This window comes from Daphnia pulex, chromosome 5 (genome assembly GCF_021134715.1).
Source record: "Daphnia pulex isolate KAP4 chromosome 5, ASM2113471v1".
Classification (NCBI taxonomy): domain Eukaryota; kingdom Metazoa; phylum Arthropoda; class Branchiopoda; order Diplostraca; family Daphniidae; genus Daphnia; species Daphnia pulex.
Genome location: NC_060021.1, coordinates 8,099,847 through 8,122,615, shown reverse-complemented (window position 1 = coordinate 8,122,615; position 22,769 = coordinate 8,099,847). Strand labels below are relative to the sequence as shown.

The 22,769-nt window shown below is 38.2% G+C and overlaps 5 protein-coding genes and 3 long non-coding RNA genes across 11 annotated transcripts; 4 read left to right on the top strand and 4 right to left on the bottom strand.

Moving 5' to 3' along the window:
* Positions 1-1,110: 1,110 nt before the first annotated feature.
* Positions 1,111-2,508, bottom strand: LOC124194166. The gene is made up of 5 exons (XR_006874621.1): positions 2,222-2,508; positions 2,036-2,128; positions 1,857-1,971; positions 1,572-1,701; positions 1,111-1,500 (listed from the first exon to the last, which is right to left on the bottom strand). It is a non-coding gene; the product is annotated as an uncharacterized LOC124194166 (long non-coding RNA).
* A 1,269-nt stretch (positions 2,509-3,777) lies between these two features.
* Positions 3,778-9,252, bottom strand: LOC124194165. 4 transcript variants are annotated; one of them, XR_006874620.1, is made up of 9 exons: positions 9,087-9,252; positions 8,193-8,296; positions 8,038-8,107; positions 7,858-7,965; positions 7,744-7,776; positions 7,588-7,690; positions 6,483-6,703; positions 4,727-4,838; positions 3,778-4,648 (listed from the first exon to the last, which is right to left on the bottom strand). It is a non-coding gene; the product is annotated as an uncharacterized LOC124194165 (long non-coding RNA). The 4 variants fall into 4 exon arrangements; XR_006874619.1 differs by lacking the exon at positions 8,038-8,107 and having other exon boundaries at positions 9,087-9,251; XR_006874618.1 differs by lacking the exons at positions 8,038-8,107; positions 8,193-8,296 and having other exon boundaries at positions 7,588-7,676; positions 9,087-9,249.
* A 505-nt stretch (positions 9,253-9,757) lies between these two features.
* On the bottom strand, positions 9,758-12,368 carry LOC124194164 (transcription factor TFIIIB component B'' homolog). The gene is made up of 5 exons (XM_046588226.1): positions 11,437-12,368; positions 11,102-11,366; positions 10,902-11,037; positions 10,645-10,842; positions 9,758-10,580 (listed from the first exon to the last, which is right to left on the bottom strand). The coding sequence occupies exons 1-5, from the start codon at positions 12,165-12,167 to the stop codon at positions 10,195-10,197; spliced, it is 1,716 nt and encodes a 571-aa protein (XP_046444182.1). The 5' UTR covers positions 12,168-12,368; the 3' UTR covers positions 9,758-10,194.
* Positions 12,369-13,671: 1,303 nt separating this feature from the next.
* On the top strand, positions 13,672-14,633 carry LOC124194829 (venom allergen 5-like; the record flags this gene model as incomplete). The annotated part of the gene is made up of 3 exons (XM_046589214.1): positions 13,672-13,839; positions 13,902-13,965; positions 14,033-14,633. Coding segments are annotated over 3 exons (723 nt in total), but the record flags the coding sequence as incomplete, so codon positions are not given.
* Positions 14,634-14,939: 306 nt separating this feature from the next.
* Positions 14,940-15,859, top strand: LOC124194162. Its single transcript, XM_046588225.1, has 3 exons — positions 14,940-15,014; positions 15,084-15,218; positions 15,307-15,859. Exons 1-3 carry the CDS (start codon positions 14,967-14,969, stop codon positions 15,457-15,459), a joined length of 336 nt encoding a protein of 111 aa, XP_046444181.1. The 5' UTR covers positions 14,940-14,966; the 3' UTR covers positions 15,460-15,859.
* A 268-nt stretch (positions 15,860-16,127) lies between these two features.
* Positions 16,128-18,639, top strand: LOC124194158 (ruvB-like 2). The gene is made up of 12 exons (XM_046588219.1): positions 16,128-16,229; positions 16,337-16,450; positions 16,511-16,631; positions 16,703-16,853; positions 16,923-17,085; positions 17,146-17,275; positions 17,372-17,470; positions 17,546-17,658; positions 17,730-17,950; positions 18,016-18,154; positions 18,222-18,336; positions 18,405-18,639. Exons 1-12 carry the CDS (start codon positions 16,224-16,226, stop codon positions 18,431-18,433), a joined length of 1,401 nt encoding a protein of 466 aa, XP_046444175.1. The 5' UTR covers positions 16,128-16,223; the 3' UTR covers positions 18,434-18,639.
* LOC124194163 lies at positions 16,346-16,892 on the bottom strand. The gene is made up of 2 exons (XR_006874616.1): positions 16,754-16,892; positions 16,346-16,650 (listed from the first exon to the last, which is right to left on the bottom strand). It is a non-coding gene; the product is annotated as an uncharacterized LOC124194163 (long non-coding RNA).
* Positions 18,640-18,810: 171 nt separating the features above from the next.
* LOC124194161 lies at positions 18,811-21,393 on the top strand. Its single transcript, XM_046588224.1, has 3 exons — positions 18,811-20,149; positions 20,313-20,405; positions 20,479-21,393. Exons 1-3 carry the CDS (start codon positions 20,021-20,023, stop codon positions 20,623-20,625), a joined length of 369 nt encoding a protein of 122 aa, XP_046444180.1. The 5' UTR covers positions 18,811-20,020; the 3' UTR covers positions 20,626-21,393.
* The last annotated feature ends 1,376 nt before the right edge of the window (positions 21,394-22,769 follow it).

Below are 22,769 nucleotides of genomic sequence, written 5' to 3'. Positions count from 1 at the left end.
TGATTTTAAACATTTGTTGCTGTTCGGATTAATTTTAAATTTAAACTTGGCATGACTTTCTCTTCTTCCATTACATGTTTTTTTTTTTCCAGCTGGTTCAGGTGTAAATGTTAATTAATGATTTCTCTCTTTCGCAACAGGTTTTGGTGACGGTGCGATCATCAATCTTCTGCATGCTGTTTTTGTTATCAAGAAGTGGAGAAGTAAGACTTGAAGCAAAGCTGCAAGAAAAGAAATGGTAATTTGCCTGAGTTTTATTTGTGACTGTTAGGAAGGTTTAGTTTTTTATTGAAATGTTGTGTTCTGTCAAGAAAACTTGGAACTGACGCAGAAATTTAATGATGGTTGCTTTATAAGCAGACTGTATTTTACTAAGAAAACGTTAAAAGAAATTCATGGTTTTCCTGTATTTAATATAACTCAAAATCATTTAATAATAATCATGACATCTAATTTCTCACAGGTGTCGACGTTAATGTGCAGTGGTTTTGCAATCGACTCCTGTCCGAGCTGTTGGTTTCCTGAATTTTGCCGGAGTCTTTGAAGTAGCTGATCCTGAAGTTATGATGATGTGGTTATCCTGGAGTAGCTGTTGTTGGTGTCCTAAGATACTGTGCTAGTCCAATTCGGGTTGATAAAAATATTATATCCGTGTAATATGTGATTGTAGTAACCTTAGAAAGCTATTTGTTATCCATTATGGGATGTTGTGACTTCTGAGCTGATGTTAATTTAAACAGAACTTGTGATTATTGATATTTCCCTCACCCGTATATATCGAATAATTCTTAAATAATTGGCTGTTGAAGTGAACTTGAAATTTTCGTTGTACGTTGAAAACTTGTATTTGATATTTTTCACAATGAATGTCGAAAGCAATAAAAATACACCTAATTTCATGAAACGAAACTACTAAATTAAAAACAATTTTTAAATACATAATATAAACTTTAAAATAACAAATAAAATAATTAATTAAATGATTTCCAAATTAAATTTAAATAAATCAAGTCAATGTAATTAAACATAAATGAATTAAGTTTAAGTTAAATAATTTAACTTAATTAAATTAAGTTAATTCATTTAAATACTACATTTTTAGGCCAAAATGAAAATTTAATAAACAAAGCGTCCGGTACAAGACAAATGTTGTTCTGTGCAAATTTAAAAGCAATTTATACCCAAATAAAACAAACCTAACAAACTCCTTTTTGTCTCATTTGGGTGATAAACTGCTTTTGAAACTCGCACATACAGACAATCAAGACAGGGGGAGATACTGCCTTAATTGACTGCAGCCAGGGACAACGGTTAAGACATGGCCAATGGTTAAGAGAAACCGGAAAAAGAGCGAAGAGTTGAGGAACAGTTATTACGAGAGCGATTAACCATAGTAGGCTTCCGGCTTAGACATCAAACAACTATCAGTCTTGAATTACAGCTTTCTGTTATCAGTTTTCACCGAGGATGAAGTCCACAATAAGTGGCGAAGGAGTTACCCTGTTGGCAGAATGAACATTTATTAGGATGACAATAATTTTAAATTAGATATTAGCGACAGAAAGCAATACCTCAAATCAAGAGGGCCTGTTTCAGGAAGTAAAAAGGGATATTCAAGGGAAGCAGCCAATGGGTTACCAAACAAAGGACCTTGTTGACTGTTTAGTCATTGTCCTTTTTCTTCAAAGGACATGACTCGACCTGTAAATAAAAAATATACTTAAGTCACAGTCTTGTTTATAATTTGTGTCATCAATGTGCTATTAGATAGATGTCAGTACAGAACAATACTTTAAATACATATAAGACTGCAACAAAGAAAGTTCAGTGACATGAAAATTGAAAAGTAAACTTACACACAAAACCACCAATAATCAGTTATCCAAGGTTCTCTAGAAGATGGAATGAGAGATTGGTCCATGCTGGGGTTGGTGCAAGTCTAATAGAATCAGTCGATAATTATGATGAATCCTAATAAAAAATGAGAACAATATATATTTCAGCAATACTTGATTAAGCTAGTGTTGGTTGTTACCTCTGTCATTTGTATGACACATTCAGTAGGATCCCAGGATTTACAACACAATAGTTGACAGTAGGCTGCATCATACCCCTTTCACATTTTCTTCTGGAAATTAATGAGAAATATTAAGGTTATTTAAACACATCTATGTAAAAGAACACATGCCCAACAAATTGCACACAAATATATCCAATTTACCAACGAATTCATTGGTAATTTTTGAAGAAAATAGCTGTAGCTGAACTGACAGAACTGTTGACAACGAGCCGCCATAAGCAACACATATCAACACAATATTCTTTCACGCCATCTATTAGACAAGTCCAAAACTCACTATCTAAAGGACCGGCTTTAGATAGTCACAAAAGTCACAAAAGTAATAAAAAAGACCATTTCTGTTTGCTTAAACTGGCAAGGAGTGCTTAGAATTGTGCAGAGAATAAAGCTCACTTGCTAGTTTTATGCAAATTTTCCGGAAGCATACCGGAAGTAGTCGATAGCGCCTTAACCATTGGGCTGCCGACAAAATAAACCAGATATTCGTGATCTCCATGAAATTTGGGGTCGATTAGATGTGATTTAAACGAAATCCAGAATTTGGCCAAAATCGAGAATTTTCCTGAACTATGTTCAGGAAAATTTTCAAAACCGGAAGTACGAAAACGTACAAAACAAAACATGAACTTTACCACAAATTTGACGAGGATCACGAATATGTGGTTATTTTGGACGTCGAATGAATATTTACTGAACTACTGACTGAAAAGTAGAAAACCGGAAGTAGAAAAAAAAACACATTATTAAAAATCTAACAAGTGAGCTTTGTTGCTGAAACAGAAACTGACAGTTATCACAAAAAAGTTCTTTGTAGTAGTAGCGAGAAATTTCTTCAGAGAGGTGCAAAGTCTATTTCTGACAGGTAAAAATTATCATCAAAGGCCATGCCGTCTAGCGTCAGAAAGAAGAAACGTTTAAATTAAAAGTATCATGAAAACAATGTCCGCTCTAGCTCGGTGACACTCAATTAAGAAATTTACAAACAAAGGTAACAACAAATAATTTTCATACTCACGTAATGTTCCCCTTGTCAAATTTCACCAAGAAGCCACCACGCAGCATCACACAATGACACAACACACATCACAAATTCACAACAGACGAAATCCCCAAGGTGATAATGGACGCCAGTCCAACTTTTACACTGAGGAAAAGGCACTCAAGACAGATATCCGTTCATGTTGTCTCTGCAAGTGATTCCAGACGTTTAAGCACCTGGGCAACAGTGCTGGACAGTGGATTGCTGAAAGGAAAAACACCCAGTTGGTGCCCGTTATTCAGAATGTGTTTCTATTCAATGTGGCATTCTACTAGGCTACATCTACAATGCAACAGCAAATGTAAAGTCAAAAGATGAAAAATCCTTTCCACACTACCCTGTCTCACAACAACAGCATGTTCCGGGTTCATGCGATCCTCACACTAGAGACTGGGCATCTGATTCTTTTAATAATCACCTGTATCACACTTTTACCTTTATTCCTGTCAACACTTTGCCTAACCTGTGACAAATATTTCTTTTTTCTGTAGGTTTCGATGGCCATTGATGATTGGAGAGCAGCATTGGAACATTAGCTTGTCTGGGCTAAAAGCCCTACTAAATAGATTCCTCTTGGGAAACTTTGTCTGTTCCTTAGTTAAGTTAAAAATCACATCACACATCATAAGTTAATTTAAAAAATTTAAACAAATTCAGATTAGGATTTTGAGGTATATTTAAGCACACATTTATTATCATTTTATTATCACATTATCTTTTTGCATTCTTGGCTTAAATCGCTTAATGTTTTCAGAAAATTTCAGCTGAAGTATTTGTGTGACCTATGTGCTGCCTAAGTGCTTGTGAAAACAGATCAAACGGTAAATTGCAATAGTGCAAGCTGTCTTTCAAAGCCAAATTTTTATTGTTTCTATTTGTAAAGTACTTATTTTATCCAGCATTTAAAATTATTACTGTGGCATTTTATATGTATTAAATTTCAGGTTAACTTTTTGCTCTCAAGTTGTAGTAATAAATCTCTAAAATATTGCTAATATTGCTACCTTCCCCAGATCTAGCTCTATGATGTTTTGAAGACAACTGCAAGACAATGCTACCATTAAATTTGTTTTGGTGACCACCATTTGAGTTCTAATTTAGGAAAATGTAAGATTTGATCCTTCGCTGCTCTTATATTGTTTGAAAACCGAAGAGAGATAGTTGGATTTGAACATTGATAATTTGTGTAGACGTAGATTCGTAGTTATTTCAAAAGATAAATATTTTTGAAACAGATGTGGTATTTATAGTGTATGTTATAATATAGAGAAAGAAAAATTTTATCATCTGATAAATCTCCCCCCTCGTTACTTTCAAAATCCCGAAAGTGTGTTTTATTTGGTTTACATAAACCTCCCCATATTTCTTTTTTTTTTCCTTCTTAACGTATCACCAATAAAACACAAAAACAATTGAACAAAATAGAAAAACTTTCACCAGCATAGGCTGCAACATGTCACATTGGACAACAAATACGGGAACAATTAGGAATATAACCAAAATGAAATTAATCTTCATCGATGGAAATGCTGTATGGAAAAAAAAAAAAAAACTTTATATTGTTAATCTAATAAAGTTAACCCAAATGTGGGAACATTATCTAATACCTATTTTTGAAACACAATTTTCAGGAAGCTGATGACTCCAAATTCATCCGAACTTTGTGTAGTAGTATACAAAAACAAATGTTTTCAGTATCACCAATCTTGTGTGCTGCGTCTGTGGATAAGAATACCGAAAAGACAAAGGTAAATCATTTATCAGCGACAACGACAGTAACAGTGCAAAATCTAGAACACGACCACCAGTCTTTCAAAAACCAGATTGGAACAAATCAGCAAAGATTTCAGAATCTAAGTACCGTAGGGCAGAGCTTTGAAGAGTTGGTTCAGGAGAACGAAATACTTAAAAAGGTGAAATATTTGAAGGGAACTGTCGCTGAGTACGAATCGGATATCCAGAAATATCAGTAAAAAAAAGCAAGAGAAACTGGAAACGAAGATGATCTCTTTAACGACAGATGAACGAAACCAACTCAGACGAAAATTCCAAGCTGAAAACCGATCTTGAGACGTCGGCTACTAAATTGAGTTTAAAATTGGAGGAAATACAGCGCCTGACAGCTAGGACAAACGAACTGAACAAGAAATTTACAGAAACGTCTTTGAAAAACGATGAATCGATTCTAAAGTTGGCTACTTCACCAGACATGGCTTCGACGAGTAAAGACAACTCTCGCATGATTAAATCAAAACCGACCGAACTGACCGAATTAAAGGATCAATTGAGCAGTAAGTAGACAATCTTGAAAGAAAAAGAAGCGACCTTGGATTCTACCCTGCAGGCCAAAAAGTTGTCGACGATAAGGAAGTCGAGGAGATCCACAAATCAAGAGTGGAACTTAAACTAGCCCCTCAGAAATCTCTGGCTTTAACAAGTCTAGAAAGGCAGCTAGAAACCGAGTTAGGAGAATTTAAAAGAACAACGGAACAACTTGCGGAAAATCGACGCATTTCCGAGGCACGCGACGCTGCTATCCTGTCCACGGAAGAAGCCGAGGAAGCACAAAAACTAGACTCAACTAAAAAGAGAGTTAACTGCATTCGAATCTCACATCGACGAACTCAAGAAAGATAAATGCTGAACATTGCCTCGACGTGGTGGGAAGCCACCGAATCTCAGCTTCGAATTGAAGTGGCCAATTTGAAAGCTAAAATGGAAAATCAAAATGAGACCCTATCATCAAAGATGTCGAAGCTAGAACGCATCAACGACGAAAACGGCCTACTAAACGCGAACTTGAAATCTGTCAAAGATACGTCTTACAGAAAAAATAACCAAAAACGACGAACTAACCATCCGTAAATTTGGAACTGGAAGACGAAACATCTTTGCGAGAGTTAAGAGTTAAATATTGACGACCTGAAGAAGGAGGCTGAAGATTCCCGAAAAAAAACTACACAGAGTAAAACAAGAGAATCAAAAACTTTTGGGCACCCAAGAGGAAACTTTTGTCTTGCGCGCAAAAACCGATAAAGTTAGCTGAAGAGCAAGTGGAAGCGCTATCGAAGCTCTGGCAGTACTGAAATAAGCAGTTAAACACACCGAAAACGCAGCTAAAGCTACGAAAACAGAAGGCGAATCGATGAATTACGGCACGACCAAAACCGAAAAGGGGATAAAGGGAACTAAACTTATTAGATTGGAAAATTGTTCGTCAAGACCAAGACCCAGAAGTCGCAGGACGATGATGGATACATAAATTTGCTGTCAATCAACATAAAAACAAGCGGCAAAGCTGTGAAAAAGAAAGCTAAAACACTTTCAACGAACTATTCATTATAATTTTTTGTGTCTGCCTACCTTCTTGTCGAATTCTGGAAATTATCATCATGTTCCCCCGTTGAGTTGGCTGCTGCTGCCGAGAGTCAGGCATCCGAGTCAGTGCTCTGTCATGTTTTCTAGCAAGAAGGTGTTTGCTGGTGTCGAGAAGAAGGATCCTCGCGATGTCAGTTTCAACTCTTCTACTAACAGCACTGGACTGTGAGGGAACACATCTGGGCGATTCGAGTTTTCAATGGCACCTAAAAAATGTCATTTGAATTACTCGTTCGTCTGGGTGTTGGAATGCAAATAGCAGTCATTATTAATGAAAAGGGGAGGAACAAACAACATCAGAGAATAAGCCAAGTCGGATACAAATACACACAATGTTTGTTTGGGCAACTGGTTTTTTAAGAAATAGCAATTTTGTATATTGCCCTCATTCTCTTTCCTGCATTACTTTTAAAATCTTTCAAAACGTCCCAATGCGAATTCGACTTTTGTAGCAAGTCCAATTTTGCACATGACAAAGTAGTTTCGCAATTCGAGCACGCGCGAAAAGTTCGTCGTTTACTTTTTAAATCGAAGAAAAATAAAATAAATACCAATCATCTTTTTCTTTTTAAAGAGCCAAACCCTACGTAAAAGCAATAATAAAGCAGGTGCTAGAGGTATGTGAGCAAAATAAATAGATTGTTTTAAAGAATACGGACCCGTTCCAAAAATTTGATGTCATATCAATATCTGATGATTTTTCCTAATGTTTCCGACAGGATTCGATCACGGGCATGGCAGATGCAGACTGTACCACTAAGTCATTATTACCACCCTCAATGAGAGTGAATTGTGAAACTTTCCAGAACACACTCAGCCTTTTAAGAATATTTGCGACTTCCGGAAATAGTTCAGACCATAAACGACCATGGTTTTACTGTTACAGCACCTAGTGTTGATCCCAAAGGTCCCTGGTTTGATTTCTACTTGCTCCACACTAGATCACCATGGCGTTTAACTTAACATAACTACCAACTAAATCTCTCTTACTCACACATCTACTAACACTAATGCACTGTAGCATTAAAAGAAAACAAAAAACTAAGAGAAAATACGTTCAGGATAAGCATAAGCCAGATCAACTACCTACCAGCAAGGCGTGGGACAATGTTGAACGGTTGTACGCCGTTGAACTTGAGTGTTGACTGCTTCTGTATGACCAATATGAGAGATGGAAACCTAAACGGAAAACGCTTCTTGCTTCTTATTAAACAGGGGATGTTTTTTTCTCTTCTTGTGGTCTTACCTTGTAAAAAGATTAAATCCAGGTGACAGAACCCTACAATATATTGGGAATGAAAACGAGATCAGTTTTTAAAATTATTTAGGGAAGGATCTTGAAATCTAAATTATTGGATACCTAGCCAACAGATAAAGAGATCTTTTTTTTTTTAAGATTTTGTTGATATTATCTAGCAGCCAGGCTAGCAGGCGAATGAACAGCAGCAATCACTGGAGCTCTCAGAACCTGCATTCAAACAGATACTATAATCACAAACATAAAAATATCAATTATGCAGCTAGAAAGAATTGTTTACACCTTCATTTCCATATTTTCTGGACATTTCCCGGTGACAACGACAACACATTTTCTAGATTTCGCACGGACCCTTCGGTTATTATCGTACGATGCGAAATTTAGAAAACGACCACGAGTATTTTAAAAACCAGATTGGAATATTTCAACAAATGTACCAGAATCTTAGTGCCGTAGTGCAGGGTTTTGAAGAGGTGGTTCAGGAGAACGAGATGCTTAAAGAGGTGGTGAAATCATTGAAGGAAACTGTCGCTGAGTAAACCTACGAATCGGATATCCAGAAAAAAAAAAAGCAATAGAAACCAGAAACGAAGATGATGAGCTACTACGTTGAGTTTAAAATTGTAGGAAATACAGCGACTGACGGCTACGACAAACAACAAGAAATTACAGCAAACGTCTTTGAAAACGATGAACTGATTCTTAAGTTGGCTACTTCACAAGATATGACTTCGACGAGTAAAGACGACCCCCACAAGATTGAATCAAAACTAACCACGGAGATAACCGAGTTGAAGGAGCAGTTGAACAGTAAGCAGAAAATCTTGCAAGGACAAACACAAGGATCTGGGTTTATAAAAATTTGGCTTGGCAAAAAAATTGACATCTATGAAATTGAGTTGCCATGCAACTGTCTTCAGTACTTTCATTTAGTATTTTACATTGATTTGGTACTTAAGACTTATTTTTGTTATTATTAGTTTTAAAACGGTTACGCATTTAGAGAATGAAAATATTCAAGCATTTAAAAGAGAAAATTTTGCTCCAGAATTTGCCATCAACACATGCCTTGCTTTCCCATCTGACTACATCATGACGAAACACCAAATTACTTGGGGTCTGATCAATTTACCACTTGTGGGTGCTGTAACTTTGACTATTCCATTCAAGAATGCCTTTAAATTAACAAAGACTACTAATAAAAGAACATTACAGAAGCTTATGTATACACATTTAATCTTACTGTATGCCATTAGCATGTTTCAGCAATCCGATACTAAATTTTCAACCTTACATTATTACGGTTTTATCAACAATGATTTTGTACATACCACCTATTTCTTCTCTTATTATTTCTTCCACGATACATTGTGGATATGCATCACCGTTTTGGCGTTTTCTTTTTGACCAAGATTTTCCAGATTTTGACGATTCTTGACTTCTACTCACGTAGGCTATTGTTCTACTCCTCTTGATTCTTGAACGCCATTTTGAGTATGCAACGTTGCCAAACATTGTGATGGCAGAAATACTTGTTGATGGTGAACGCCTGAATCGATGAAGAATTGCAGAGAACAAACTCCTAACTCGGAATAAATGGCCATGGTTATCAAAGGAATAGGATTTAGGATGTTGTTTGTCATTTACTAGGACGGCGGTTTTATTCTGTTTACATGCAATAATTTTATTGGCCATCGACTAAATGGCCGAGTTTGTATTTTAAAGGCTTTTAAATTTTCATCCGTGAATCTTCCACCTTATTACTTATTAGGCGGTTGACATCTGAAGCTTGTTCGTAAAATTGGTTCGAAATGGTTTTGTGAATTTTTTTCTTCTCGTTCAAGTTACTCGTACCCCGTCAGCCATCCTGCTGATGTTTTGATACCTGTTTTGTTGCCCTTACCTCGTTGCAGTGGCTGGAATTGCCGTCATATTGTAATGCACCGTAGTGAGTAAACGAAACACCAGACAAAACCAACACATTTAGAAATGACTCCTCAAGTAGTTTGAAAATGAACACTGCCAGAAAAGTTCATATCCAAAATTATGAAGATTCTTCTGTGCAGCTTCTGAGTTTCTTGTAATTTTACATGTCATATTATTACAATTGATTAAGCACTTCAATTCTATGTGGAATGTGAAAATTTTCAAATAACAATTCTGTATAAATATGCGTTGTTCCTTACTCACTGGCCTTAAAAGCAGTAAACAGTTAGGTATTCAATTTTTGATGGCAACAACATACACACACACACAAAATTAATAATTAAGGATTGGGCAAAATTCAAAGGGTAAAATCGATCTTGTAAGGGGACCGGTTCAAGCGGTTCGGCTATACGTTAGACATGGACCAATGAAGGGGAGAATTAAGTTAATTCTCGAGTGGATTATTTGAATTTGGAGCAGCAGGGTTAGCATCCTTCGAACAATTTGCTGGTTCTAAAGCATCATTCTCAGTAGGGTTTCTGATTGTTCGTCATCAGAATCAAGAGGCTTTACATTCTTTCTTCGCGTTATTTTACCAGATCGGGATCCAATATTCGTCTTTCGACCTCTTGTAGACACTCGAGATTCAGTGGCTTTCCCCTTCCGGCCTTTTTTCGCAGGGGGTGCCATCTCTTCTTCAGATTCTCCGTGTGTTGTTTTCTTATCCGACCTGATAGATGCAACTGAAACTTGTTCTTGGACGCTCACGGTTTTCTTCAAAGCCTTTTCTTTTTTATTGTTTTTCCCCTTTGACTTTTTGTCAGTGGTCTTGGTATGTTTACTGGCATCTTTTCTTGATTTATCTTGGATTTCGTTTTCAAGGCCGCTCGAATCCTCTCCTATTTGAGAATATACATTTAATGATGAAGACATTATAATGCAATTACAATAAAAAAAATTTACCTGGTGATTCATCCCTGAACTGGGTTATGTCGAATGGTATCTGGTTAGAGATATGTTTGTCAACCAAGGCAGAATTCGTTTTCTCTTCGGACTTGAACTTCCGCTTCAGATCAACACGGTCACGGCCGGGAAAAAGCGGTTCCATCAATGAGAAATCGGTACCTAGCATTTTCAGTGCTAGATAGAAGCGAGAGGTTTCTAATAGAGAAAATATGTTAGGAATTGACTTGAGTGATCTAAAAATTAAATTTTGTAACCTTCCATGCTCCAACGGTCAGCACGTCGCCTCTTACGCCATGAACCATAATTCACCATAGTGGGATTATTTTCAACGATTATTGGAGCGTTTGCAAGTTGGCTTTTGTTACGTTTAGTTTCGCTAGTATCAATTACCTATACAAAAATTGACTGATTAATTATACAATATATTCTTACAAACTAAATAATACACTATTACCAAACTTTTCTCGTCTAGTAGGATTTCTCCATCGGGACCCAGGCGAACTTGCGGCATGGTGGCTTCTTCTTCCTCTTCTGACTGTTTTCCTCCTTCATTTTCAGAATTCTCTGGATTTTCTTCCATCATTCTCATTTCCTCCTCTTCGGCGAGCCTATCATCCAAGTTGGCATTTCCGGTAGTTTCTGCATTTCCTGCTTGGTCTTTTGCCAGCTCTTGGACCTCAAAAGGTTTAAGTCGTTTCTTTAATTTCTCTGAAGCATTTCTGGCAACAAAACAAAAATTATTTTTAAATGGTGGCAATCATGTTATGTTATTCTCTCTTTTGAACTTACGGTCTCTCACCCTCATCTGGATTATGGTAGATAAGATCAAACATGGTCATCTTGGAACGATCCACTGGACCACTGGCAAACTTACTTTTCATGATAGCCTTTTTTAACCCGAGTGGGGTCTTTTGATCAGATTTGTTTTTACCTCTTTTACCCTTCTCTGTAGATGCTTTGGGTGGCAATGGAGATGTTGTGTCAACATTATCTTTTTTGGCCGGTGGTTTTTTTACTGGAGAGTTGAGTTGTGTCCTCAACTGTTTCTTGGCAGCATCATCTTCAGATTCACTAGCACTAGAGATTGTCCTTATACGATGAGGTGCATTGATAATGATTGGTCGAATTCTGTTTTTAGACTTGTAATGGGAAAAGGAAGGTACACCAGGCTCATTAACTGAACTACTGGCTTGACCATCTCTAGAAAGCTCATCCGAAACCACAGTGCGTAGTACATTTTCTTTGTCTACAGAAGGTGACATTTCCAAGAGTTCCAAGGGAATAATTTTTACTGGTTCAGGCTGACGAGTTATGATCAGGGTAGACTCTTCTGAACTGGTAGCTTCATCATTTCGTTCCAAACTAGGAAGAATTAATGGCTTTGGAGTTGAATTCGTTTCAACATGAGATGCTAATGCTACGTCTTCGTTTGATTGGTAAGCCTTATTTGCTGTGGCATTTTTAGACGAACGGGCCGCCGACACCAAATTGGGGGCTATCTTTGGCCTTGCCCTTCTCATCGTGCTAGCTGATAAGAACTCAAATCGCAAATTCGTAACTATTCAGAAAATTGCAATATACACTCTCACTGAGTCCGTGAACGAATCTTCTAACGAATTCTAACTTCTAAACTTCTAATCGAAGCTTAAACTAGAGACACTTGTCACACTTCAGACACTAGACACATGGCCATGGGAAGAACGAAATAGGCAAATGGCAAATGGACGTTTCATTATCCTTACTGCCACCTATCGACAAAAAATAAAATGATTGTTTGACGCGCAATTTGTTGAATTGAACGGTAGACCAGACCCAAGCCAGTTGAACCTTCAAGTCAACGAACCAATTTCCAGAAAACGGTAGTTCTTTTCTTTGCGAGATTTTAGATCACAGTTAATTATTTGCAACCCACTTCCAGTTTTCGGAGGACGGATCGGTGTCAACGTGAATTAAATAGGACCTTTCTCGGTTTCTCTTACTTTCATTCTACAAAAAGCGATGAACGAGAAAACTTTATTTAAGTGCATTGCATTGCCGTTCTGCAAGTTAGCGCATGCATCGTGACAAGCGTTTTATAGCGTCAGGTTGTAATTAGAACAAGCCCGAGAGAAATATGCTCCGTTAAAAATATTTCTATTTGTACGTTAAAATTTAAATTATTTGTAGAATCTCGGTAGAATTAGCATGAAATGGTACCTTGAGAGAGTTGAGACTTCCTAGTAAAAATACTTAACCATTTATCTCTTTTAATTGTGCTGATAAAATTAATGATCTAACAAGTTCCTCATTCTTCATCCAATCAAGAATGTTTCACCTGAAAGTGTTGAGCTCATTGTTCAACACGTTTTATCACCAAAGGCAGCCGTCGCAAGGCAATCAACGGAACGAGAATTGAGACTAGTACCATTTTTCGACCACTTCAAGGAATACTCGGGGGAATTTATAATGTGGGTCACGACTTCATGTTCCTTGCATACTATGTCTCAGATTAATTTTCGCAAACTCTCTTAGTTCGCCATTCTCGACGGAAATAAAACGTTCCTGTCTTTTAATCTAAATTCACCGACACAGCATGATGCTGCGTAAAAATTGGTCTCTGCTATTGTCCTTCATGGTAGGAAATTATTACCGTTATTTTTTAAGATACAAAATTAAGCCGCATAACAATTTTTAGTTACATGCATGTTCCTTCTTTCAGCTGGAAGTGTTAAGTGCTCCGCAAATAACTTTTTGGAATCGAGGCCTTTTTCTTTATCCGCATCATCGATCTCACTGGGAATTCCCTGCCGGGTTCTGATCTGGCCTAGAAGAGAATCCGGTTTTGCCAATCAAACTAGATTATTGCAACACGCAACTTTCTCGACCAATACCATCCAGTGATCCCGATCAGCCCATTGCCGTTCCATTCCGTCGATTACCTTACTACCCCTATTTGCACTGGTCTATTCTGGTAATAAAAAGAAACATATTCTAAAAATAAAGTGATAGAAAGAATCTAATTACTTGGTGAAATATAACAAGCTCAGAGGTGCCAATGGCGAATGGCCTAATCCGATAGATTTGAGAACCACAGAGGAAGACGTGAAACTTATTCTGGATCTGCACAATGACCTCCGTCAGAGAGTCGCATCCGGTAAGGAAATTCGAGGTTCACCTGGCCCGCAACCGGCTGCTGGATTCATACCCAACTTGGTACGTATAGCAATAAGGTACTGATTTGGCAAAATTACCTGTTATTCAATTTTCCTGCACAGAAATGGAGTGAAGCACTGGCTAATGCCGCTTGGGTATGGGCGCAACACCTGAGATACAAACACGGTAGAAAAATTATTGTGACCAATTTTATTCGTTGGCATTCATTATCTACATTCGTGATCAATAACAGAACCGGAGCCATTTGCATATGGCCAAAATCTCGGAATGATATTTAGTTCACACCTGGTAAACACGTCAGACTGGACCAGCATTATTAATGGCAAGGATGGCTGGTCCCAGGAAGTTGATTTTATATGGACTGCGGCAAGATTGAGGATTTCAAGTAACACTGTCAGTTCACGTACACGTACTGTCTGTTTTTTAAACCTATTTGATATTGAACTCGCATCGCTGGAAGTGGTTGCCAAAGTGGAAACAACGGTAAAGTTATTGGCCATTACACGCAAATGGTTTGGGCTGAAACTACTCACATCGGCTGTGCAGCTATTGGATACTACGACGATTACAACGGATATCCTTTCACGCCCGGACAACCTTACAAACAGTTTTACGTCTGCAATTACAGTTCTCGGGGGAATGCCCCGAATAAACCGGTCTACAAAGTGGATTACGCATCCTCTTCCCATTGTCCAAATTATCCTGAATAAACCTGGCAATTGATTACGCAGAATATTTTCTTATCTGTAGTATTTGAATTATTGTCGTGAAAAGAACAAGATAAGCGTAACTAGAATCAATTTGTATTAATGATTACACGTTTGCTTCGATGAAGCCATCAGACGGACAACTTGTCGAAAGACAACGTCGAATTTATTATACCATCAAAGCGACTGTATAAACATAAATCTACATATAGAAATCTGATGATTTCTAGTTGCCAATTTAACCTTTTGAAAAACAACCAACTTGTTTCATTTACATATCAAGTTTTGGTTTTCGTCACCCAAGGGAATAGGGGATTTTTTCCTTTGATAAATGGGTCGCAGAATTTTCTTTTTTAAGTGAAACAATGCCTTCAGGTGTTACCTTTTACAAACTTGGCGGTATAAAACAAACACCTGGCTAAATTTTTCGGCCACTTTGACTAAAACCAAAATCGCGACATGGTGTCCCAGACTCTGTTATTCGGAGCTCTGCTTTTGTCGTTTTTGGTAAGCCTCTTGTTTTACGAAATAATTAATGAATTCTTAATCATTCGTTGAACAATTACTACATACGAGGTTGCAGATCGGCTGGAAGTAGTACAAGCCAGGCCCCCAATTAACTTTGCGGAAGAAGGAAGAAAAATTGACAAATATCACGTTTTGGGACTTCGCGGCAATTTTCACCGAAGGATTATATATATCAACAACATAGTACGTAATAAATATAATGGCAAATTGATTTGCACACATTTTTTGTCGTCTCTTTCTAATGCTTTGAACGATTACTTCCCATTTTTAGCTTTCAGACAAAGACTTGCCTAGAAAAACAACCAAATTAGCTGGCAAATTGGTAAAGAACAGTGTTCAGTTGGTTTTGTTGAGCTATTTAGATTACTTTACTGGCGGAATAACACCTACACTACGGAAGACGGTGACAGCGAAACACGGTTAATCAAAAATGTATAATTGTTTTGTTATTTACATTTAAAGTAACAACCCTGCTAAAATACTATGTCAACCATGAAACTGTTCATCTACAAAAGAATGAAAATTTACAAAAATCGAGGTATATTTTTTCCATGTGAAAAGTAACACAAGTCTCTTTCTCTCCCGTTTGGGAATCCCGTTACAAAAATGAAAATCTCTCTAAGTCTATGTCTCACTCAATGTACACTGAATTCACTTAACGTTTGTCCTGAAAATGCACGTGTCTCTGATCCAACAAATTTTACTTTATAACATTCTGAATTCCACATTTTCTAAAATTTTCATTTGGAAAAAGTCAGTAGATGCTAAATGGTTTGTGTAAAACAATCATAATCGAATATATGCATAAAAAATCTAAAAAAAAATTTGATTACGTTTGCGTTGAAGTAGTAATCGACACCAAAGATGTGTTTCAGACAGCCACTAGGCTAGCTAATGAGCTTTTGTCAAGAAATCATTGCTCCTTTTTATGCCTTTGAAAGTTGGAGCTAAAATCAGCATTGCCATGTTTGATAATTTTTTTAAGATTCGAGGAAAGTAGTAAATAAGTCGATAAGTGTTTTAAAATTTCATATAATTTAATTTAATAAAATTTAATGTTGATGTATAATATTACAAATGCTTTAAAAAAGAATGTAAAGCGAACAATCAATTCAAAACCGTTTCCATGGATACCACCGGCGTTGAACGGGAAGGATAGGAAACTCAACGCACTGTAAAAAGCAAATCATGGCGGTAATATATACACGTGTTATAATTCTTTATTTTGGATAAAATGGCTAATTTTTCCGTTTCCCTTGTGTGCTTTTTTTATTTCTGGACCATATCGTTTCATTTTTTAGGCGATCCCATCAGTTAAAGTAGCAGAAGTGCGAGAATTCTCTCGAATTGAACGAATCGGTACTCACTCTCACATTCGAGGTCTTGGACTTGATGATGCTTTGGAACCAAGAGAAGTACTTTTGAATAATTTGAATAAAAGAATCGTACAAGTTACATATCAAAATGATTGTTAGGTGTCCCAAGGCATGGTTGGCCAGTTGACAGCACGACGAGCTGCTGGTGTGGTACTGGAAATGATTAGAGAAGGAAAAATTGCGGGGAGAGCAGTATTGATTGCTGGACAGCCAGGAACAGGTTAACATTGTCTTTGAATCTGCAATAAACATCCCATTATTTGGTTTATAACACTTTGGTTTACTTTTTAGGCAAAACTGCAATTGCCATGGGTATGGCACAGGCTCTCGGGGACAACACACCTTTCACATCCATGGCCGGATCGGAAATCTACAGCCTTGAAATGAGCAAAACTGAAGCTCTAACTCAAGCATTTCGAAAATCTATTGGAGTTCGAATCAAGTAGATGTGAACTCAAAATTTGTTCAACCTAGAAATCTTGTAACCTTATTTTTCATTTGTTTTCAACAGAGAAGAAACTGAGATCATTGAGGGTGAGGTTGTTGAAGTTCAAATTGATAGACCTGCTACCGGAACTGGTGCTAAAGTTGGAAAGCTGACATTAAAGACAACAGACATGGAAACTGTGTACGATTTGGGCAACAAAATGATTGAATCCCTCATCAAGGAAAAGGTGTGTAATTTGTTTGACAAAAGTGTTTCAATTTTGTATACATATCTTTGTGTGGTTCAGGCCCAAGCTGGAGACGTCATTACCATCGACAAAGCCACTGGCAAGATCTCGAAACTCGGACGATCGTTCACTAGGGCTAGGGATTACGACGCAACTGGACCGCAAACCAGATTTGTTCAGTGTCCCGAAGGTATATTATTTAAATTCCAGTTTTGGTCAAGTGGTTTACGACGACGACGACGACATCGTACGATATTCTTACACCACTCCTATTCTATTTACGTAGGCGAATTACAAAAGCGGAAAGAAGTGACTCACACAGTCACCTTGCACGAGATTGACGTAATCAATAGCAGAACTCAGGGTTTTCTCGCCCTCTTCTCTGGTGAGCTCACATACATTTTTAATTTCCCGACCTTGAAAGTTTACAAAATTAAATCTCTTGTTTTGCATTCAATAGGGGATACTGGTGAAATCAAATCCGAAGTCCGGGACCAGATCAATAGCAAAGTCGCCGAATGGCGCGAAGAGGGCAAAGCGGAAATCGTCCCGGGAGTTTTATTTATTGATGAAGTTTGTGATTAAATCTTCATACCATTCTCCTTCCTGCATATATTTATTCGTACCGTCATGTCTCGACGTAGGTGCACATGCTAGACATGGAATGTTTTTCATTTTTGAATCGTGCTCTGGAAGATGATATGGCGCCAGTGTTGATTATGGCCACTAATCGTGGAATTACTAAAATTCGCGGAACCAAATATCGGAGTCCCCACGGCATCCCAATTGATTTGCTTGATCGGATGGTGATCATTGCCACGCAGCCGTACGTGGAAAAGGAAATGAAGCAAATTCTGAAAATCCGGTAAAATTATCATTTCAATTATTTGATGCGTTGGCTTTGCCTTAATTGATATTTTCTTTGCACAGGTGCGAAGAGGAAGACGCCGAGATGACGGAAGATGCTCTACTCGTTTTGACGAGGCTTTCCTTGGAAACTAGCTTACGCTATGCCATTCAGCTCATCACGGTTGCTAATCTCATAGCTCGCAAACGAAAGGCCATGGAGGTTGGTATTCAGACTGTATTCAGACAGCACGTTATTAATCATTTGCTTTATGCTCTTATCTAAATAGATTGCCGTAGAAGATATTAAAAAGGCGTACACGCTATTCCTGGATGAAACCCGTTCCACCCAGTATCTGAAGGACATTCAAGATGAATTCATGTTTAACGAAGAGGACGAACCAAGTAAGTACCTGAATCATTACGTCTGAGATTTTCTTTTGTGTATTCATTGAAAAATAACATTTTTACAGAATCTGACGTCGCCATGGAGACATCATAACTTAACTCAAAATTCCATTTTGAATGAAAAAGCTTTTTTTTTCCACATTTGTATCGTCTATCAAATAATCCCGTCAAAATAAAAAAGACGCCAAAAAAACAAACAACTACACTCACACGTACTGTTTAAACTGTTTTTCTTCCCGCCTCGTAATAATTGTGTACACCCGAAAAGAAGACAAAAAATACAAAAACACTTTCGGTCAAGCTGCTAGTTTCGGTTGATAGGTGGCTCTGAATGTCCTAAACTCGTCGCTTATTTGCGTCCGTTTGTTACGACTTTTGTGTAAGTAATTTTTACCACGAAAAAGAAGGGGAGGGTAGAAAAAGAAGTTACCACCATGTATAACCCGCCAACACCCGAGCCCTCGAGAGGTGCACCAATCAGAGACGCATCACCTGGTGAGGTAAAGGCGTCGCTCCCGAACCCTCAGTCGTCCGTGAGTGCACCCGCAATAATTTCGTGTCAAATCCGTCGCAAGTCAAGCCAGCGAAAAGGGAAATCAGCACACACACAGCAGCAGAAGAGGAGGCGAAAAAAGACTTTTTCGGCAACGCCGCCCACACTATTCGGTTCGTGAGAGAGCCCTGGCTCACTGCAGAGCGAGGCCTTGACCTACATTTTCAGTCGTGCAGCAGTCCCGCACACACACGCCACCGTATTCGCGAGCTGTGTGTGTGTGCACACAGCCAACACCAAAACAATTTATTTTGAAAATTATCAAAAAATTCCGTATACACCCCGACGAAAAACTGTGCCTATTTCCATCGTTCAGTGTGTGTCCCGCGTGAAAAACAAAAACTCAACGTGATTTCGTACATATAATCCTGTCGAGTCTTTGTGTGCACACAATTTTTTAGTTGAATGACATTCGTGAAAGGGTAAAAAAGTGAGTCGTGTTGTTAGTTTATTTCGTTTTTCATCCCCTCATTTTCTCTTTCAACGAGAGAGCGTGAATGGTGTGTCTGTGTGATATTTTATTTTGTTATTTTCAGTGAGTCAGTGGGACATACAAGTGGTTGGTTTGGTTGTGGGGTCTCTATATACCCATCGCCTCAGGGTCGTTTCAGCTCCGGGGAGCTTCCAACCGACGACGATTATTATTCCTTTCTCTGCCACTCTACGACTTTTTAACCGTTTCTCTCTCTCTTCTTTCCATTCCATTTTCGAGTGAAAGTGAAACTCTAGGCTTCTTCTTTTTTAAGCCACGTTACTACTTTATATATATACACACACTGATCTATCATTGTGTCTTTTCCCATCTTTTCTTTTTTCTCTAAATATTATAAACATGTCGAGTCGTTATCTTGAATGGCCACTGGCTAAAGTTCGGGATTTTCTTGATCGTCTGTGTGTGTGTGATCGCGTAACCTATTGACCAACCGACCCAGCGACCTAAATTTGTTTCTGTTTTTTCTTTCTCAACATACTTGACACATCCAACAGATTGAAATGCATTCAAATAACGACCTTGATGAATCGTCGTAGGATCTCCCATCGTTTGAAAAATAAGAGAAATTTCAATTTCATTTTCTAATTGAAATCACGAATTGACTGTCAACTGAAACTGAAAAAAAAAGAAAAGAAATGGAATGTCAAGCAGAAGCAGCAGCTTTGTTGCCTTCGTTCAGGGAGCTGACGTCGGCTGGAGTGGTCGGGCGTGACCGCAATGGATCGCCGTCAGATGGCAGCACCGACGGGTCTCAGCAATCGCAGGTTCCTAGCTATTGAAAATATTTCTTTGACTTGCACACACGTTATTTAGGCTGATGTGATTGCCGATTCTCGAATCAATATTACACCGCCGGTCGATTTTTCACAACTGTCGCCATGGAAATTGCGTGATTCACGTTTATTTCTCGTTCATGTTATTGCCCAGTTGTCGTCGACGTCGTCGTCGGAATCGTCGGCCGAACTCAGCAAAGAACTCCGTTTGTCTTCGGCACACGCCATGATTTTCCTATCGCAGCAGGTTCTCCCACATTCGCCATTTGTCATGAAAATATAAAACAGACTTGATGGAAGTTTGTCTTAATTTCCCGCAGAAACGTGAATCCATCCAGTCGTCAGCAGACGAAACTCTTTCCGCCCACGAATCAACAACCAACTGCCTTCAGTCGAACGATCCCGACGACCAGGATCACCTGATGCTGATCCAGCTCCAACAAGATTCGCCACACGGTTCTTATTAACTTTTTTCTTCTTTTCAATCTGCTTTCAATTTAGATTTAAATAATTAATATGGGATGATGATTACTGGCACTGAACGAACGATATCCCCCCCGAAAACCTTGAACGCTCTTATATTTTTTTTTTTTACCATCTTGAATCGATTTGAGAACTGGCATTATCCCGAATTCATGGTTTCAATTCAGACGTCTAAAAGTTGCGCCATTCCCGAACGAACGAAGAAGAAATATCATTTCGCTGTCGAAAAAAGAAAGCGTGGAAAAGCGAAAGTAGTGCCAAAGTCAGTGGGGAATGAGGCAAGTGGGTCAGCCCCCTCAAAACTCCCACCCAACCACCCCACTTCTTGACAATCGAATAAGTGTATATATACATATAACGTATACTGCAGCAGCAGCTTTAAATGAATATTACCCAACCAAAAAACAATACTACATTTCTACCTTCAATTGCAACCCGATATTCATAAGGGTACCAGCTTTTTTTCAAGGATGAAGCACTTCACGACGGCGGGTTAAATGCGACTCGATTCGTGATTAACTGTCTGCTGCTGTTGTTGTTGTTGGCTACCACCGAGGCCTTGAAATGAAAGGAAAAATCGATATGGCGAAAGAGGTGTCGTTGGGAGCTGTCCCAGTGACCCATTACACTAGACCTACTTTACATTAAATTTCACTCGTTCCATAAAATTTCTGATCTCGTTCTTCACGAGGAGAAATTCATCACGTAACCTTCTGAGAAATTTAAAAATTCCCCCCCCCCACCCAAAGAAAGATGAAAGTCGTAAATTAGTCATTTGAAAATAAATTCCTGATATGACATATTTCATTAATTTCAAATTTCTATTGAAATCTGTTTTTTTTTCCCAAATTTATTATTACACCATTTCCCATTTTATTGCGTAGCTATTGGATGTCGATTATCCATTTCAAGGTTTACGTCATTAGTAGTGCTACTTGTGTTGATCCGATTTTTCCTAGCTCAGCCAATGATCTTTTAATGTTTTCTAGAACAAAACATTTCCATCCAAATTACCTGCTAATCTATCTTGAGAAATGCGTAAGATTTGTGCAAGAGATTTATTTAACTGGTAGAAATTAACTTTAATTCAAATGTAAATAATCTTATAGTGCCAAAAATATTCCGCTGAATGGGGGTCGGAATTTCCCCCCAAGGAGTTGGGTCACATACGTACGTGTCGTGTCGAGAAAAAGCAGTTTCGCTTTTGTTTTATTTTTCTTTTCCACATCTTATTTTAGTAGGTCTAGTGCAGGGTGTTAGTGGGTCAAGGCGAATCCCGCGTGAGCGTCGAGTTTATTTTTTCTTTTTTTTAATTTTTGGCGTGACGTCAACCGATGCGCCGGCGCAAACCGTGGCGACCCATTTGCTCACGCTAAAAAATTAACAACTTTTTTTCTTTAAATTTCTGAATAAGAAATAACTATTCGTTTTGGCTCTTGTATGTTTTTTCCAGTCAAACAATTTGTCCAGCCGCCAAGAAAAAATTTACTAAAAATTACGCCATTGAATCAATAAGCATTCTTTTCATTGGACCCACACACACACGCAGAAATTTATTTATATAATAGAAACAAACACACACGAGAGAGAGAGAAAAATGGCGGCCGTGCGAATGAAAAGGGAAAGTTTTGTGGTAGCCCGCGTGCGCATGGCGGGCCGGTTGTGTGTGTGTGTGCTAGAGCGTGCATAAAGGCAAACGACGGCGGGATATATAGAAAACCAGATTGCAGCATTCCCCCCACCACCACTGGCCCCAGGGCTACCCCCCCCCCCCATTCTCTCCCACCTTTTAGGAGGTCTCCCTACCCAAACACCCGTGCGGTTGGAAAGTAGGTCTAGTGCAGTAGCACACTAGGTATCGGGGTCACTATTGCAATCACGTTCACTTTTGTTTGATATCGTCCCGATAAAAAAAGACTCCCTACAGACTCTAACGTGACTGATTTCGTCATTCTTTTCTCCACTCTTTCACATCAAAATAATGGGGTCACAACTAAAAGATAATTGGAATTCATTTGGAAATAATTTATTTACAAAAAATAAAAGAAAAATTACGAAAATTTTACTTTTTTTTTGTCGTTTGCATGAAAATCCAAAATCCTCCCCTCATTTGAATATTTTTGTCTCT

Bases quoted from the DNA above. Each gene is read 5' to 3' on its own strand.
- LOC124194158 (XM_046588219.1), top strand. The intron at 17,471-17,545 runs GTGAGCTCACAT...TGCATTCAATAG, and splicing joins TTTTCTCGCCCTCTTCTCTG to GGGATACTGGTGAAATCAAA. The intron at 18,337-18,404 runs GTAAGTACCTGA...ACATTTTTACAG, and splicing joins TAACGAAGAGGACGAACCAA to AATCTGACGTCGCCATGGAG.
- LOC124194161 (XM_046588224.1), top strand. From the start codon at position 20,021: ATGGAATGTCAAGCAGAAGCAGCAGCTTTGTTGCCTTCGTTCAGGGAG. The intron at 20,150-20,312 runs GTTCCTAGCTAT...GTTATTGCCCAG, and splicing joins ACGGGTCTCAGCAATCGCAG to TTGTCGTCGACGTCGTCGTC. The intron at 20,406-20,478 runs GTTCTCCCACAT...AATTTCCCGCAG, and splicing joins TGATTTTCCTATCGCAGCAG to AAACGTGAATCCATCCAGTC.
- LOC124194164 (XM_046588226.1), bottom strand. From the start codon at position 12,167: ATGAGAAGGGCAAGGCCAAAGATAGCCCCCAATTTGGTGTCGGCGGCC. The intron at 11,367-11,436 runs GTAAGTTCAAAA...TTTTGTTGCCAG, and splicing joins CCAGATGAGGGTGAGAGACC to AAATGCTTCAGAGAAATTAA. The intron at 10,843-10,901 runs GTTACAAAATTT...TTTCTCTATTAG, and splicing joins TGACCGTTGGAGCATGGAAG to AAACCTCTCGCTTCTATCTA.
- LOC124194162 (XM_046588225.1), top strand. From the start codon at position 14,967: ATGGTGTCCCAGACTCTGTTATTCGGAGCTCTGCTTTTGTCGTTTTTG. The intron at 15,015-15,083 runs GTAAGCCTCTTG...ACTACATACGAG, and splicing joins CTCTGCTTTTGTCGTTTTTG to GTTGCAGATCGGCTGGAAGT. The intron at 15,219-15,306 runs GTACGTAATAAA...TCCCATTTTTAG, and splicing joins TTATATATATCAACAACATA to CTTTCAGACAAAGACTTGCC.